The 17142-nt window shown below is 42.0% G+C and overlaps 1 protein-coding gene across 1 annotated transcript in view; it reads left to right on the plus strand.

Moving 5' to 3' along the window:
- Nucleotides 1-17142, plus strand: part of dnah5 (dynein, axonemal, heavy chain 5) — a 302757-nt gene that overhangs the window by 176477 nt on the left and 109138 nt on the right. Inside the window, exons 51-56 of the mRNA XM_078200599.1 lie at nt 38-261; nt 2449-2647; nt 3968-4140; nt 7231-7361; nt 7913-8066; nt 10487-10754. Coding sequence (XP_078056725.1) covers nt 38-261; nt 2449-2647; nt 3968-4140; nt 7231-7361; nt 7913-8066; nt 10487-10754 — 1149 coding nt within the window. The remainder of the gene's footprint in view (nt 1-37; nt 262-2448; nt 2648-3967; nt 4141-7230; nt 7362-7912; nt 8067-10486; nt 10755-17142) is intronic.

The raw sequence follows: 17142 nt of genomic DNA on the forward strand, positions 1-17142 counted from the left end.
ACAAAATGCTTCAGTTTTTTTCTGTTTCTGTTCTTAGGTGTTATTGGAACTGGACACTATTGCACTGAGCGGGGTTTCTGTACATCAGTGAGAACTCTGATAACTAAACTGGTACCAATGACCCGCAAACTTTGGCAGATGACCAAGGTAAAAATGTTACCTACACCTGCCAAGTTTCATTATATCTTTAACCTGAGAGACCTCTCACGGATTTGGCAGGGAATGTTGAACAGCATCTCGGAGGTTATCAATGATGAAAATGTAAGTATTGTTTCCAAACTTATCTTTTATAAACCTATTTGCACTTTTCCCAGGAGTACACTTCAGGAAGTCGGGCAGCTCCAGCCTATGATTTTCTGTCTCTCGAAATGAATGGACAGAGAGCCACAAAGCTGATAAAGTGCAATTGTGTGATATTCACAGGGAGTTCTGAAGCTGTAAAATTCCACAGTTTTAAATGAAAATAGAGCAAACATAAGTATTTCAGAAAATAGAGCAAAAGTATATTAAAGAAAGACATTATTTGAGTTTCATTCGGTATATGTGCTATACTGGACTGGTTGCAGTAAGCAAAATTGAGAGGTTCATCTTTGATCTTTGCAGTTAATTGATCATTACATTTGAGCACATGGATTTAAAAATGGTCCACTTGCTCTATAAAGCATAGATTAAAGGTTTGGAGAATGAATGTATAATCAGATATTCCTCTGGAAATTATTTGTTATTGATCATGTTCTCTTCAAAAGACATGGATTGGAGTATAATTATTGCACTCTGATTAAAAATGTTGTTGTTCAGAGTAACCTACACGTTGATCTTGGGAAAAAAGTCAACTACTGTAAATTTTGCACTACAAATCACTCCCATGTTGATTTTGAACGGTCACATCTATTCTGTTAGGCATATATACCAATAGATCACAACATGCAACTCCACCCTTAAATAGAGAAGGCAGAGTAGCTGGAACCAGAGGTGAGAGTGAGTGGCCTTGACATCAAGGCAGCATTTGACTCAATGTAGCACCAAGGAGTCAATGGGAATCAGGGGGAAAACTCTCCACTGATGGGAGTCATACCTAGCAATAAACAAGATAGTTGTGGCGGCTGAAGGTCAGTCAAATCAGTCTTGGGATATTACTGCAGGAATTCCTCAGGGGGTCCAACCACCTTCAACTGCTTGATCAATTACCTTCCCTCCATTATAAGTTCAGATGTGGAGATGTTTGCATCATATCAGTGCTATCTATGACTCATCATTGACTGAAGCAGTCCATTACCATACGCAGCAAGACCTAAACAATATTCAGCCATGGACTGATAAGTGGCAAGTAATATCCATGGCTGGCAAGTAATATCCGTGGCAGATAAGCGCCAGGAAATGATCATCTCCAGTCAGAGAAAACCTGACCCTTGACACTCAATGGCATCATTGTCACTGAATTTCCTTCTATCAACATCCTAGGGATTACCATTGACTAGCCATATAAATATTTTGGTTACCGGAGCAGGTTGGAGAGTGAATCCTACAGCGAATGACTCACCACCTGACTTCCCAAAGCTTGTCCACCATCTACAAGGTACAAGTCAGGAGTGTGATGGAATACTCTCCATTTGCCTGGTTGAGTGCAGCTCCAAATATACTCGAGAAGCTTGACAACATCTAGGACAAAGCAGCTTGCTTGTTTGGCACACCATATATCACCTGAACGTTCACCAACTCCATCACTGATGCACAGTGGCAGCAGTGTGCACCGTCTAAAATATGCTCTGCAGCAACTTGCCAAGACTCCTTCGGCAATACCTTCCAAACCTATGACCTCTACCACCTCAAACGACAGGGGCAACAGAAACATGGGAACACCACCAGCTGTAAGTTCCCCTTCAAGTCATGCACTATCCTGGCTTGGAACTGCATTGTTGTTCCTTCGTTGTTGCTGGGTCAAAATCCTGGTGCTTCCTTCCTGACAGCACTGTGGGTGCATCTACAACACATGGACTGCAACAGTTCAAGAAAGCAGCTCACCACCACTTTTTCAAAGTTAATAAAAATGGACAATAAATGCTGGACTACCCAGTGACACCTCCCACCACATGAAAAAATAAATTTAAAAAGTAGATACTGCAAACTGCACACTTATTTTGTCATCCCACAAACTTTGGCATATGAATGTAGATAGTGTTTTAAGTGCAGATTACAGTTTTCCATTCGAATAGAATAGATCTGAAGGACAGCAGCACTAATTTTAACAACATTAACATTTAATAGCAGCCCTACTGATTAATAAATACAAACATAGCCATGCAGTTTTATATGTGATATGGTTTTGGCAAGGAGAGATCTATAATTCAAACAAGTGAGCACTACAAGTGGAGATCATTAAGATCAAACTTTACTTTATTAATTTAAATCTCCTGCGAATAAAATATTTGTTTTCTATTATATGTTTAGGTGACTCTAAAGCTGTGGAAGCATGAATGTAAATGCGTTATAGCTGATCGATTTACCACCCCTGAGGATGTAACTTGGTTTGACAAAGCTTTAGCCAATGTAGTTGAGAAGGAACTCGAGGGGAAAGCTCTGGCTACAGTCAATGTTGGAGTCAATGCTTATTTTGTAGACTTCTTACGAGATGCACCCGAGTCCACAGGTAATGAAGATATGAAACATACAAAAACTGGCTCATCCAGGCCCCTGCCATCCTGTCAGAATATAATATAAGCTTATCCTGACCTCTATTGAACCCCACTTAACACCCTCCACCCATACCCCACCTACCCAGTACACTATCAGTCAGCAACACAATCTCCTGGGAGAGACAAAAACACAGTGGAAAAAATCCAAGGCCAATTTAGAAAAATGCTTTCCAGGCCAACTGGACAGCTTGGTAACTGGGAGAGACACCCCTCCCAGTACCCATCTAACTATAGATATTTGTGTTAACTACACTCAGAAACTCAGTCCAGTTCCTTTTTGAATGTTTGTAGCAAATTGGCACTCATTACATGAGTTAACATAGTCAGCTGTAGTTTAGACTTCCTTTTAAAATATCTGCTGACATCTAATCTATACTTACATCCATGTCCCACACCCTCTTTAACCTATCAAACTGAAATAGCCTAATCCGCCAGTCTGAATCTAATCTTGTCGTTATTTTAAAGAACCTTACTAAACCTCCTTGATGTCAATGCTTTTCCACAGTAAAAGCACCCAGATCTCTAAGTCTATTACGGTAATTCTAACACCAATAAGCTAGGTATCATTCTAGTCTTCTGAATCTTAGGTGAGACTCCCACTTGGCCAACTAAATACAGGGCATCATATGACATAGTTTTTCTATGTTTCTGAATACTGGTGTTTATAGCTGCTTTTAGTGGAAGGTGGGTTAAGGGCACTGCGTGATACAAGCACACAGTAGTTCATTTAAATCCAAATGTCACCTGGGATCAGCAGCAGAAATCCTGAGCAGTAGCATCTCTGCACGAGGTACCATTTTCTCACTGATTTTAGGAGGCCAAGGTGCATTGTGAGCATCAAACTTTTATGAAACCTTGGCTTTAGTAGCTTAACATAGCTATCAGATTCTGATGTGGGAAATTAAATATTAAAGTGGGCGGCACAGTGGTTAGCACTGCTGTCTCTCAGCACCAGGGACCCGGGTTCGATTCCCGGCTTGGGTTACTGTCTGTACGGAGTTTGCACATTCTCCCTGTGTATGCGTGGGTTTCCTCCGGGTGCTCCAGTTTCCTCCCACAGTCCGAAAGAAGTGCTAGTTAGGTGCATTGTCATACTAAGTTCTCCCTCAGTGTACCCGAACAGGACCGGTGTGTGGCGACTAGGGGATTTTCACAGTAACTTCATTGCAGTGTTAATGTAATTCTACTTGTGACACTAATGAAAAAACTTTGAACTTTAAATAAGCAGAAGGGTTTAAGTATATACATTCATAAAATTAAATCCTTTATTTCAGGAGATGAACCAGGAGACACCGACTTTGATATGCCAAAGATATATGAGCCTATTGGAGGTTTTGATCAACTGAAGGATCGACTGAATATGTTTTTGCAGCAGTATAATGAAAGTATCCGAGGAACAGGATTGGACATGGTATTTTTTAAAGATGCCATGACTCATTTAGTGAAGGTAAAAAATTTTAGAACTAAGTAATCAAGATTTTTCAAAATGGCAGTTGGGAGCTGTAGAAAATTGAAATATTCTATTTGAGGCAGCCAGCTTGGATCAAACTCAAAGTGGCAAAAGTAATTACTAAATGATGAATAAAAGCATGGAAAATGCGAAGACACAAGGCACAAAAACAAACTGGATGCCATATGATATGAGACAACGTGGAGCAGCTTTGAACCTAAACATAAAATAAACCCAGAAAAGTGCAGAATTACAATGTTTAATTAACATATTTTTTAAGCAATATGCAGTGTGTTATGTTATATATTCCATGTCTTCAACTTACATTTTGGGCAGAATTTTACCAAGCAAAAAGCTAAATATCATAACGGTGAGAAAACAGAGCAATTCACACTGGTCTGTCTGGAGGAGCTGGGGACTAAACTTGCTGGTAAGCTTTGCTGCAGAGTGTCAGGTGCCATTTCACGAGGGTGCCATAATCTCTGTGCATTTGGAGGCTCCCTCTCTTCCCCATGGACATCAGGAACCTCCACCCATTCCCTCACACAATTCGCCAGCATCGGGGCATTGTAGCCCTCTCGATAGGTCCCCTGCCTGAACCCCGACATGCTCCACCCCTACATGGCCCCCTCCTGTGAAACACACCACCTTAATAGCCTACCCTGCCATAGCTCCCCTTCTGTCTTGGCCCTCACTCAGGCCCCACTACCTTGGTACTGCCCAGGCACACTGCAAGTATCCAACTGGCACTGCCAGTGTGCTTGGGTACTACCAGTGTTCCAGATGGGCACTGCCCAATGGGCACTCTCTCACCATACCCCCAACCACCCGGGGGCTTCAAGGGCCTCTGAGATCCCCGGTGTGGCCATTGTGCCTGGTCTCCACTAGTAGAGACAAGTAATGATTCTCCCTGTTGTTGCGCTGTGCATGAAGGTTTGAAGATCCCAAGACCTGGGAGAATACAGGAATGGGCTAAGCATATTTAAATACCGCTTTAAATATGCTAATCGGCCTCGCAACCTTTCTGGGAGAGATCCAGTTTGCACCATTGAAAATGGATCGGAACGATTGCAAACTGTTTGGTGCCAGGCGCAAAGCTGGGCCTTAGTCCTGTACACTATTTTCTGGGATTGGTGCGATCTACACCAGGCGCGGTGAGGTCAGAAAATCATTCCCTTTGTGTCAACATTTAGAGTCATAGATTTGTCACTGTTGCACCCAATTTTGAGGGAGAGAAATAAAATTTATTTGTACTTTTAATTTATTATTTTGCATTAACACCTGTTGATGCAGTTCGGATGATTGCTGAACACCTCCATTCAGTGCGCAAGCATGATCCAGAACTTTGGTTGACACTTTAATTCTCCATCCCATTCCCACTTTGACTTCACATTCACAGTCTTGAATCCTCTTCCCATGAAGCTCAAAGGAAGTTCAAGGAACTGCATCACATCTTTCAATAGGCACTTTACAGACTTACGGTCTCAACAGTTTCTTCCCGTAAAAGTGGTGTTGGAGGCTTGGATCCTGTCATCATCCCACCCTCTTATGTGCTTCACCAGCATGGAATTGAAGGCACTCGGGGAACTTTCATGCAGTGGGAGGACCAACTTGTAGCAGCCAAACTGATTGCTGACAATGTCCAAGTGTCTAGTGGCTTAACCAGCAGTCTGGGGCTCCTGGAGGATGTCAAAGAAAAGATTTTGCTAACTTTTACTTTACTTCAATGTGGAACCAGGTGAGGAAAATGTGTTTCCCCTGGCTCCTACAGCAGTACTACAGTCCGCTGCCAACCCACATTAACGCTGCTTCCTCCAAGGTGTAACTGTGTTGGAACCAGTAGTCTGGCTAGCTGTATCTGGATGCACAATTGGCTTCCATGGGTCTTTAGTATTATAGAGATGTGGTCCAAGGCACACTTTGTGGCAAGCCTCATGTCAATTTTTGGTGTAAAACCAATTTCCCAGTGTTAAAAAACTCAAATATTCTTGGCATTAAAGCCAGATCATTGAATGTTTTAAATATTTAAATCCTTTGAACACTTAAAATATTATTTTGTTATTATTTAGTAATATGTATCATAAAACTAACTACAACTTTAATATTTTTGATTAAAACAGTGAGTGTGTTTGGTGGAAATGTTTTGTGATAATCAACAAGAGGAGATCCCGCCACCTCCTCGTGACTATCACAGGCAAAACTGAGCACAATAAGTTCATTGTTCAAATCAAAAGGCAGAGGTAATTTATTGTATGAACTGATTTGGTATTGATAAATACATAGATCACTGTCATGTTTCCAGTTTCCAATCTTGGCTCTGTGGGAACATTTTACTTCTGAGCCAACGGGATGTGGAAATCAAGCCCCATTCCGGACAAGTGCATCGTCTTGACTGACCCTTCAGTGCAGTACTGAGTGTGCTGTAATGTCAGACGTACCGCCATTGAATGAGATATTAATCCAAAGCTCTGTCTCAGGTTGATGTAAAAGATCTTATAGTGCTTTTGAAATGAAGACAGGGAAGTGCTCCCAATATTCTGACCAGCATTTATCCTCAATCAACATAGCTATATCAGATGATCTGATTGTTTATTTCATTTCTGGTTAGGAGATCCTGCTGCTCACTGATTGGATGCTGTTTTCCCTTCATTAGCTCTGAAACACTTTGTGACATCGTAATGCTGTAAAGACTTTATATAATTGCAAGAGGTCCTGACAGCGGGGAGCACTTGGAATTGCCCACGCTGAAATTATAGAATCTCAGAATCTTACTTCATGGAAGGAGGCTATTCAGCCTGTTATGCTTCTGCTGGCTTTTTGAAAAAGCTATCCAATTTAAACTCTCACTCCGACTTTGTTCCCATAACTCTGAAAATTAGTCCTCTTTAAGTTCATACCCAATTCCCTTTTGAAAGTTCCTTTCAAAAGTGCTTCCACCACCCTTTCAGACAGTGTTTTCCAGACTTTAACAACCTTCTAAGACAAAGTGAAATTCTCAGAATATGTCCAAGAAAATTGTGTTGTGGCTGAATTCCTTCAGAAAACAAAATTATGTTGATGTTTATATTATATTTATTTTATCACTAGATTTCACGTATTATTCGCACACCTCGTGGGAATGCATTGCTCGTTGGTGTAGGAGGATCAGGCAAACAAAGTTTGACTAAACTGGCATCCTTCATTGCTGGATACAAGACATTCCAAATCACACTAACAAGGTAAAGTACAATTATTCCTGATTGCCTTTACAACATTTATTTCAATATTTACTTCTTAAGACAAAATCTGCCATGAAACACTATGATGAGCACAGACAAAATATTTTTGAAAATAAGTAGACTGTAATATTCAAACAGTTTTGTCATCTGTTCTGATTTTGCTATCTTAAAACTGCAAAATGAGTGTATTGTGTGGACTTGGATAGAGCATTACCCATTTTGTTTTGCTGGTTATACTTAATGGTGGATTTTAACTCACTTCACCTAGTGGTAATACAGTTGAATGGAACTTAAAATGAAGTGTTAATTTTATCAAATTTATTTTCAAATTTAAAATTTTAATATATATATATAATTTTAACATGTATCACTCTGCAGAACATATATTAACCTGAAATATTTTAGCCCTGACAAGAGGAAGCTACAATGATAGAAATAATTCTCCTGTGCATTTTATGCTGATTGAAGATTATTCTAGTTTAATACATAGATTTTTCAGAATGTAGTTTGCCTTTCAAAGAAACAAATTGTTTCCTTCAACCTTATCTCAGATCGTACAACAGCTCTAACCTGATGGAAGATTTGAAGGTTTTATACAAAACTGCAGGTCATCAAGGCAAGGGAACCACCTTTATCTTTACAGATAATGAGATCAAAGATGAATCTTTCCTTGAATACATGAACAATGTTTTATCATCTGGAGAGGTAAGTTGACCATTTTTAGATGAAGGAATGTGTAGTACTTTAATATAATAAAGTATCATATGGGCGGGGTTTTCTGGTCAATTGTCATAATCATGCAGACCCGCCACAAGTCAGCAGACTTTTGGATGGGCCACTACAGCCCCTGTGGTGGGTCCCGCCACAGCGTGGCTGGAAAATCCTGGCCATAGCTTCCATAATATTTCTCTTTAGTATCTAGTTGGCAGATTATTAATATATGTTGGAAGTCACAAACTTCTAATTTCAAAACTGAGGTTAGTACATTTGTAAGCAGGGGCAGCAAGCTTTCAACAGTTGCAGCCCCAGTGCAATGAAACTGGAATCAGATTATCTTCCCCATTGTGTAAGAAAGAGCAGCAGATTCCCAATTTAATTTTGTTACGCACACCTGTGCGACATTTGAGTTAATCTTGCATGATATTTAACTTGTCACAAAGACATTCTTTGTAGATGAGATGTTAAATTGGGGCCCTGTCTGCCTGAAACAAAAATGGAAAATGCTAAAGACTCAGCAGTCAAGCATCAATAGACAGAACAGATGAGTAAGATCTCAGATGTGGATGTCAGACCATTTCATCATTGCCTGTCTGATCACAGGCTGTAAAATATTCAATTGGCATCTTTCCCAAGTACAGCAGGTGAGCTTTCTTGGTGTTCTGGCCAATATCCCCTTTAAAATTCAGCTGTTGTATGCAGCTAGATTTTTCAGTGCATAATGATCTTTGGCAGATGCATTAGCCATCAAAACACCTCCAACAACATTCCAGAGTATTTTCAGACATTGATACTAGGAAACTTTGCAACAGAAAATCGAAAGCTTCCTGCTCCTGGAAAAGTAGGTACTCATTGTGCCACTTTCTACAAGGAAGGCACAAGTTAGGAGTGTACGTTACTCTCCACTAGCCTGGATGAATGCAGCTCAAACAACACTCAAGAAGCTTGACACCATCCAGGACTGTTTGATTGGCGCTCCCATCCACAAACATTCACTCCCTCCACCACCAACAAACAGTGGCAGCAATGTGTATCGTCTATAAATTACACTGCAGGAAATCATCAGGCACCTTAGACAGCACCTTTCAAACCCTCAACCACAAACATCTAGAAGAACAAGGGCAGCAGATACTTGAGAACACTACCACTTGGAATTTCTCCTTCAAGCAACTCCCATCTTGACTTGGAAATATATCATCAGTCCTTCACTGTCACTGGGTCAAAATCCTGAAATCTCCCCCCTAGCAGCGCAGTGGGTGTGCCTACTGTATAGACTACACTGCTTCAAGAAGGCAGGTCACCACCATCATCACAAGGTGATTAGGAATGAGCAATAAATACTGGTCCAGTCAATAATACCCACATCCCATTAATTAATTTTAAAAAGCTACACAACTGAATTTCTTGTTTGTAGAATCTTCAGAGGGAATTAAGTTAATTAGTGGACAAGGAGATACAGATGGGAGTATAATGTGGGGAAATGTGAAGTTATTAACTTTGATGGATAGGATGGAAAAGCAGAATATTTTAAAATAGGAGAAATTATTAGATGTTGGTGCACAGAGAGATCAGGATGTTATTGTACATGAAACAGAGATGATTAACATGCAGCAGAAAGCAATTATGAAGGCAAATTGTATGAGGACGATAGGTCATTGACCTGAAAAGTTCTTTCCATATTTGCTACCAGACCTGTTGACTAGTTTCAGCATTTTTCTGTTGTTTTTCCAGCATCTGCAGTATTTTGCTTTTGTACTCGGGCAAGCCCCTTTATTTCAAAGGATTGAAGTACTGTATAAGTTTGACGAGGTCTTGCTACAATTATAATTGGCTTTGTTGAGATAATACCTGGAGTACGGTGTGCAGTTTTGGTCTAAATTTACCCAAAGAAAAATATATATGCCTGGGAGCCAGTGTGACAAAGGTTCACTTGATTGATTCTGAGGATGGAAGTCTTGTTCTATGAAAAATTGTGTAGAATGGGCCTATACACTGGCGTTAAGACGAATGAGAAGTGATCTCATCGAAATGCATAAGATTTTGAGGAAGTTTAGCAGGGTAAACATTGACATGTTGTTTAACTTGAACAGAGAGTTTAGAAAGAAGCTGGATAATCACAAAATAAGGGGTCAGGTATTTCATACCGAGATGAGGAGAAATTTCTTCTTCACTGTGAAATTGTGAAACTTTGAATCTTTGGAATTTTGTACGCCTGAGATCAATAGATTTTTGAACTTCAAGGGATATGGGGATTGGGTGGGGGAGTGGATTTGAGGTTAAAGATCAGCCATGATATTACATGGCAGCACAGATTTGAGGAGTCATTCCTGTTCCTATTTCTAATTTATATAATTAATATCTTACGTTTTTGTGTTAATATCAGTTATATTTGTTTGTTTTGATCTTAGGTCTCTAATCTGTTTGCTCGTGATGAATTGGATGAGATTACGAGTGATCTAGTACCTGTAATGAAGAAGGAATATCCTCGCAGGCCACCAACCGGTGAAAACCTGTATGACTACTTTATGAGTAGAGTTCGTCAGAATCTTCACGTAGTGCTTTGTTTTTCACCAGTAGGAGAAAAATTCCGAAATCGAGCACTGAAATTTCCAGCACTCATTTCTGGCTGCACTATGGACTGGTTCAGTCGTTGGCCCAAAGATGCCCTCATTGCTGGTGAGTCTGAGCACAGTACAGCAGGTCTAAAAGATTAATATTTTGCCAGAATTTTATTTGGTTAAAATTTAGAAATTTGTTTTGAGTAACTAGTGAGCAATGTAGAACAAAATCATGGAATCCATAGAACCATAGAATCCCTATAGTGCAGAAGGAGGCCATTTGGCCCATCGAGTCTGCAGCGAGTCTCCAAAAGAACATTTTACCCAGGCCCACACCATCTGCCCTATCTCCATAACCCCACACATTTACCATGGCTAATCCACCAAGCCTACATATTGTGGGACACTAAGGCAAGTTAGCATGGCCAATCCACCTAACCTGCACATCTTTGGACTGTGGAAGGAAACCCAAGCACCCAGGAAACCCACGCAGACATGGGGAGAATGTGCAAATTCCATGCAGTCACCTAAGGCAGAAACAAACCCAGGTCCCTTGTGCTGTGAGGCAGTGGTGCTACTGCGCCACCATGCTGCCCAATAGGAATAAGAAAGGATATTTTCTGATGGTGAGGCTTCAGTATGAGTACTGAAGGTGTTTCATTTATTTTGAAGCAGACTTTAAATGCGCTAATGCCTCCCATAAATCAATAGAAGCAGGAATTTGCACTATGGTCTCAAGGACATTTAAAGGAATCTATTTTTCAGATGTACACTTATTCTCCTCCTCCTATGTGTTGCTTCAATCATTATCATCATATGTGCTCTACCTGAAGGTAGGCTCTTGGCTCACAATAGTCTATCCATCTCTTTCTATCCTGTGCCAGTCATTTTATTTTCCAATAATTTCCTTCAATTTTCATGGCACCCATATTCTCTTCCTTTCTCTTTATCTTTGCCTTGAAATTTTCTCTCCACAATGTATTTTACAAGCCCCTTTCCTTTTTAAGTCCTACCCAGACACTCTGTTGCTAATTATGTTCAGCAACTTTCTTTGTTCGTTCACCCTCCACAGCAATTGTTACTTTTTCTGTTCAACCGATCCTTTCTATTCTTCTCCAAACAAAAGGGGCAGCACGGTGGTTTCTATGGTGACTAGTAAAAACTAACACGTCATCTTAATTTCACCCTTCAGACACCTGCATTTAGAGGGTTTACATTTTAGAATCGAAAGACTGATACCTCACTTTTAAAGTATTTGTTGGTTAATTTTCACGAGTTTTGTGAGTTGTAATTTTGGTTGGATTATTGTTTAAGATGAAACAATATGGTTGTTTAAAATAGGAGAAATTATTAGATGTTGGTGCACAGAGAGATCAGGATGTTATTGAATTTCATTACCTATGTGCAAAATTTCACAGTACATTTGGACAGCACACCAGTGTGCCACGGCGGTGCACTGGCTCCTGGTTGTCATCATTCAGAGCTGCCTGACCGTCTGCTGCTGCCTTTTGTCCTTCTGGCTTTTGCTACTCCTGGCCCAGGGCCAGGAGTGGGTGGTTCTTCTGTCACACAGCATAAAAAAGCACTGAGTGCATGAGTTCTATCATGTCTACCTGAAGTAAACTGCAGACAGAATGCATCAAAGATCTGATCAGCACAGTCTATTTGACTTGCCTTCCGACTTGAGGACTGTGCACCAATGGGGATCCCACTGCTTTGCATGGCCACACCCTGGTCTTCACTCTCCACTTCCACCATTGTGGCCCACTCAATCTGGTTACTATGCACTATTTCCTATTGTTGCAACAAAGTCACTGACACTCCTATTCTGAGTAAGAAGTCTCACAACACCAGGTTAAAGTCCAACAGGTTTATTTGGTAGCAAATACCATAAGCTTTCGGAGCAGAGCTCCTTCGTCAGATGGAGTGGATATCTGTTCTCAAACAGGGCACAGACACAGAAATCAAATTACAGAATACTGATTAGAATGCAAATCTCTACAGCCAGCCAGGTCTTAAATGTACAGACAATGTGGGTGGAGGGAGCATTCAACACAGGTTAAAGAGATGTGTATTGTCTCCAGACAGAACAGCTTGTGAAATTCTGCAAGTCCAGGAGGCAAGCTGTGGGGGTTACTGATAATGTGACATAAATCCAACATCCCGGTTTAGGCCGTCCTCATGTGTGCGGAACTTGGCTATCAGTTTCTGCTCAGCGACTCTGCGCTGTCGTGTGTCGTGAAGGCCGCCTTGGAGAACGCTTACCTGAAGATCCAAGGCTGAATGCCCGTGACTGCTGAAGTGCTCCCCCACAGGAAGAGAACAGTCTTGCCTGGTGATTGTCGAGCGGTGTTCATTCATCCGTTGTCGTAGCGTCTGCATGGTTTCCCCAATGTACCATGCCTCGGGACATCCTTTCTTGCAGCGTATCAGGTAGACAACGTTGGCCGAGTTGCAAGAGTAGGTACCGTGTACCTGGTAGATGGTGTTCTCACGTGAGATGATGGCATCCGTATCGATGATCCGGCACGTCTTGCAGAGGTTGCTGTGGCAGGGTTGTGTGGTGTCGTGGTCACTGTTCTCCTGAAGGCTGGGTAGTTTGCTGCGGACAATGGTCTGTTTGAGGTTGCGTGGTTGTTTGAAGGCAAGAAGTGGGGGTGTGGAGATGGCCTTGGCGAGATGTTCGTCTTCATCAATGACATGTTGAAGGCTCCGGAGGAGATGCCGTAGCTTCTCCGCTCCGGGGAAGTACTGGACGACGAAGGGTACTCTGTCCACCGTGTCCCGTGTTTGTCTTCTGAGGAAGTCGGTGCGGTTTTTCGCTGTGGCGCGTCGGAACTGTTGATCGATGAGTCGAGCGCCATATCCTGTTCTTATGAGGGCATCTTTCAGCGTCTGGAGGTGTCTGTTGCGATCCTCCTCATCCGAGCAGATCCTGTGTATTCGGAGGGCTTGTCCGTAGGGGATGGCTTCTTTTACGTGTTTAGGGTGGAAGCTGGAGAAGTGGAGCATCATGAGGTTATCCGTGGGCTTGCGGTACAGTGAGGTGCTGAGGTGACCGTCCTTAATGGAGATGCGTGTGTCCAAGAATGCAACCGATTCCGGAGAGTAGTCCATGGTGAGTCTGATGGTGGGATGGAACTTGTTGATGTCATCATATAGTTGTTTCAGTGATTGCTCACCATGACTCCAAAGGAAGAAAATGTCATCAGCGGTGACATCTGCCAATTAAATTCTTGCACCTGTTTTAGCTATTTGCCTTCTATGGATCTGTTAATATTTCTGGGTGATTTTGAGGTATACATCAGTTTAGTTTTGCCAATGTTCACTTTCATTCAAAAGTCCATGCCTGCTGTTACTTTTGGGTTATCACTGGGCGCTCCGGTTTCTTCCCACAGTCCAAAGAAATGACATTTTCTTCCTGTGGAGTCATGGTGAGCAATCACTGAAACAACTATATGATGACATCAACAAGTTCCATCCTACCATCAGACTCACCATGGACTACTCTCCGGAATCGGTTGCATTCTTGGACACACGCATCTCCATTAAGGACGGTCACCTCAGCACCTCACTGTACCGCAAGCCCACGGATAACCTCATGATGCTCCACTTCTCCAGCTTCCACCCTAAACACGTAAAAGAAGCCATCCCCTACGGACAAGCCCTCCGAATACACAGGATCTGCTCGGATGAGGAGGATCGCAACAGACACCTCCAGACGCTGAAAGATGCCCTCATAAGAACAGGATATGGCGCTCGACTCATCGATCAACAGTTCCGACGCGCCACAGCGAAAAACCGCACCGACCTCCTCAGAAGACAAACACGGGACACAGAGTACCCTTCGTCGTCCAGTACTTCCCCGGAGCGGAGAAGCTACGGCATCTCCTCCGGAGCCTTCAACATGTCATTGATGAAGACGAACATCTCGCCAAGGCCATCCCCACACCCCCACTTCTTGCCTTCAAACAACCACGCAACCTCAAACAGACCATTGTCCGCAGCAAACTACCCAGCCTTCAGGAGAACAGTGACCACGACACCACACAACCCTGCCACAGCAACCTCTGCAAGATGTGCCGGATCATCGACACAGATGCCATCATCTCACGTGAGAACACCATCTACCAGGTACACGGTACCTACTCTTGCAACTCGGCCAACGTTGTCTACCTGATATGCTGCAAGAAAGGATGTCCCGAGGCATGGTACATTGGGGAAACCATGCAGACGCTACGACAACGGATGAATGAACACCGCTCGACAATCACCAGGCAAGACTGTTCTCTTCCTGTGGGGGAGCACTTCAGCAGTCACGGGCATTCAGCCTTGGATCTTCAGGTAAGCGTTCTCCAAGGCGGCCTTCACGACACACGACAGCGCAGAGTCGCTGAGCAGAAACTGATAGCCAAGTTCCGCACACATGAGGACGGCCTAAACCGGGATGTTGGATTTATGTCACATTATCAGTAACCCCCACAGCTTGCCTCCTGGACTTGCAGAATTTCACAAGCTGTTCTGTCTGGAGACAATACACATCTCTTTAACCTGTGTTGAATGCTCCCTCCACCCACATTGTCTGTACATTTAAGACCTGGCTGGCTGTAGAGATTTGCATTCTAATCAGTATTCTGTAATTTGATTTCGGTGTCTGTGCCCTGTTTGAGAACAGATATCCACTCCATCTGACGAAGGAGCTCTGCTCCGAAAGCTTATGGTATTTGCTACCAAATAAACCTGTTGGACTTTAACCTGGTGTTGTGAGACTTCTTACTGTGCTTACCCCAGTCCAACGCCGGCATCTCCACATCATGACTCCTATTCTGACACAGGAGCTACAAGTCATCAACCCAGATCCTCATTCAGTCACTTTTGGGTGGCACTTTTGGGTTATCACTGGGCGCTCCGGTTTCTTCCCACAGTCCCAAGATATGCAGGTTAGGTGGATCGGCCATGCTAATTTACCCCTTAGTGTCCCGAGGTATGTAGGGTTGATGGATGTGTGAGGTTCCGGGGATATCGTGGGAGAAAGGTTCTGGGGATATCATGGGAGAAAGGGCTTGGGTAAGATGATCTGTCAGAGAGAGTCGGTGGAGGCTCAATGGGCTGAATGGCCTCCTTCTGCATTGTAGGGATTCTGTGATTGATTCTACATTTCGGAACTGTTTAACAAATTGGTTTTCTCTTTCCATAAGGGCTAAATCTCACATCCACACAAAACAACATTCACATTCTTTAGAACTTGTTTCACAAGTCATTTATTCAACTTTCTGGTTAGCAACCGTCTCTTCTTATCAAACATAGCCTTTACCATTGCTTTTTTGGTTCTTATTTCTGAGTCCCACCCTCCATCTGCAGATATTGTGCTTTCTAAAAACTTAAATTCTTGCACCTGTTTTAGCTATTTGCCTTCTATGGATCTGTTAATATTTCTGGGTGATTTTGAGGTATACATCAGTTTAGTTTTGCCAATGTTCACTTTCATTCAAAAGTCCATGCCTGCTGTTACTAGTCTATTGACTGGTTCTTTTGCTACAACTGCTTAATCATCTACAAATCTAATTTGATGTTATCATTCACCCCACTGCCCCCACAATCTCATTCTTAATGTCAGATTCTGTCTTCAAATGTTTCGTGAATCATTACTTCTGCATAGACTTTGAAGAGAACTGGTGATAAACAGCACCCTTGTTGAATTCTTCTTCCAATTATACCTGGTTCTGACTCCCTGTTGGCTGCTCCCACTGTTGGTATTTGTCCTGTGTACAGATTTCCTGATTTGTCTATCTCTCTAGTACAGTCCAGTGCCTTTCAGCATTGCCATGAGCTTAATCTAGCCAATCCAACCAAATGCTGCTGCAATGTAAAATGTAATTTAGTTACAGAGCAAATTTATGCGTTACTATTAGCTCAGTGTGTGCTCTCATATCATATTTTAATGCCATTTTTATGCAGTTGCCTTAACATCTTGGGTACTGGCCCAGTACTATCAAACAAGGTAATTGTGAGAGATTTACTTTTGGGAAATGATTATCCTGTTAGTCTGTTTAATAGTGAAATGTCACTTTGTTTTTCCATCACTGGATGATAAATCTGTCAATTTAAAGTAAAAGAAACGACTTAAAATTAACCAAAAACAATTTTGATGTAAAAATTGAAAGGTTTTCTGGGATGGATGCCCTTGTCCCCCAAAATGTTACAGCATAAACTTTGTGAAAAAGTTGAGAGCATTTGGATTTCCCCTGGAGGCTTTCATATACTTCAGTTTAACTTGAGCAACTGCCGGTTTTCATTGTCATAAGCTGATAATATGGGCTATTCTTGAGTTTTTTAGACATTGATTTTTAGACATCCTTTTAGACATTGATTTTTATCTTTATGTTGTTGGTCAGCTTTTACTAAGTTTTCTAAGTTGGCGTAAGTGGTGATCAGCAGTCTAAATATCCATTGGTGCACTGCAGGTAGATAGGTATTCTTAATCATTAAAACAGACATTGGCAATC

Source organism: Mustelus asterias, chromosome 2, assembly GCF_964213995.1.
Source record: "Mustelus asterias chromosome 2, sMusAst1.hap1.1, whole genome shotgun sequence".
NCBI lineage: Eukaryota > Metazoa > Chordata > Chondrichthyes > Carcharhiniformes > Triakidae > Mustelus > Mustelus asterias.